The following is a 911-nucleotide window of genomic DNA, read 5'->3' as shown; positions in this document are numbered from 1 at the left end:
TGACTGGCCTGTAGTTCCCCGGGTCCTCTTTCCTCCCCTAGATCCAGTTTCCTGCAGTTTGTTCTCTTGGTGACAGTTAAGCCTTCAGGAGACCTGGGCTTGGCACAACAGTCAAAAAATGGAAGTGTCCCCAAAATGTGAGGGTTGTATACTCCTTGTAACTAGGACTGGTTACACAGGCACCCCTTCTTCCCATCTACAGCAAACCAGCTGGACACTCCTGAGCTGTGACTGATTTCAGACAGACACTCCACACATAACTCCCCACTTCGAAGGTCAGTCCTCCTTACTAATGTGGAACTCGAGTGCTCTGGAACTTGGAAGTTTCTTCAGGAACACGCCTCTAAAGGGGTCCAAAGGTCAACCTAGAAGTAGCAGGAGCAGAGCCCAAGAGATACTGGACTTATGAAGGATACTTCATCGTAACTGTGTTTGTGGGGTAAGATGCAGTTTGAAGAACTGCAGAGATGAAAGGCTACTGGAGTCGCAGGACATTCTGAGAAGAGCAGGGCTATCCTCAAAAGAGAGTGGTGTTAGATCACTGTGGAGTTTGCAAGACAAGTACCTAAGAGCAGTCAAACATCAATAAGAGCTTACCTGTGGTTGAAAGTCAACTGGTTCAAGACCTCGGCACTCAAACTCCACTATTGTTTTAAACTTCTCACTGTCCTCAGCCTAGGATTGAGTCAGAATAGCATTTACTCTTTTTACACAAAGAGCCTTGACAGCCATCAGTCTTGGAACAAACTGCTTTGGAAGTCACACTAGTGAGGTCTGGCATCCCATGTGAAAACGAGCTGTTATTTAAACAGGCAATAACTTGGGTAGGCAAAATGTGGCCTGTGGGCCGCATGCAGCCCGCCAGGTCATTCTATCTGGCCTGAAGGGCCCCTAAAAAATTTAGAAAAATT

General features: G+C 46.9%; 1 protein-coding gene across 1 annotated transcript in view; it reads right to left on the bottom strand.

Moving 5' to 3' along the window:
- The window catches only part of CUNH1orf123 (chromosome unknown C1orf123 homolog), a 27,823-nt gene that overhangs the window by 9,417 nt on the left and 17,495 nt on the right, over window positions 1-911 (bottom strand). The window contains exon 7 of the mRNA XM_019528303.1: window positions 598-675. Within this exon, the coding sequence (XP_019383848.1) occupies window positions 598-675 (78 nt within the window). The remainder of the gene's footprint in view (window positions 1-597; window positions 676-911) is intronic.

The sequence above is a fragment of the Gavialis gangeticus genome, unplaced genomic scaffold (genome assembly GCF_001723915.1).
Source record: "Gavialis gangeticus isolate Ggan-Ray unplaced genomic scaffold, GavGan_comp1, whole genome shotgun sequence".
Lineage (NCBI taxonomy): Eukaryota > Metazoa > Chordata > Crocodylia > Gavialidae > Gavialis > Gavialis gangeticus.
The sequence above is the reverse complement of the archived record's forward strand: the minus strand, read 5'-3'. Positions and strand labels throughout refer to the sequence as shown.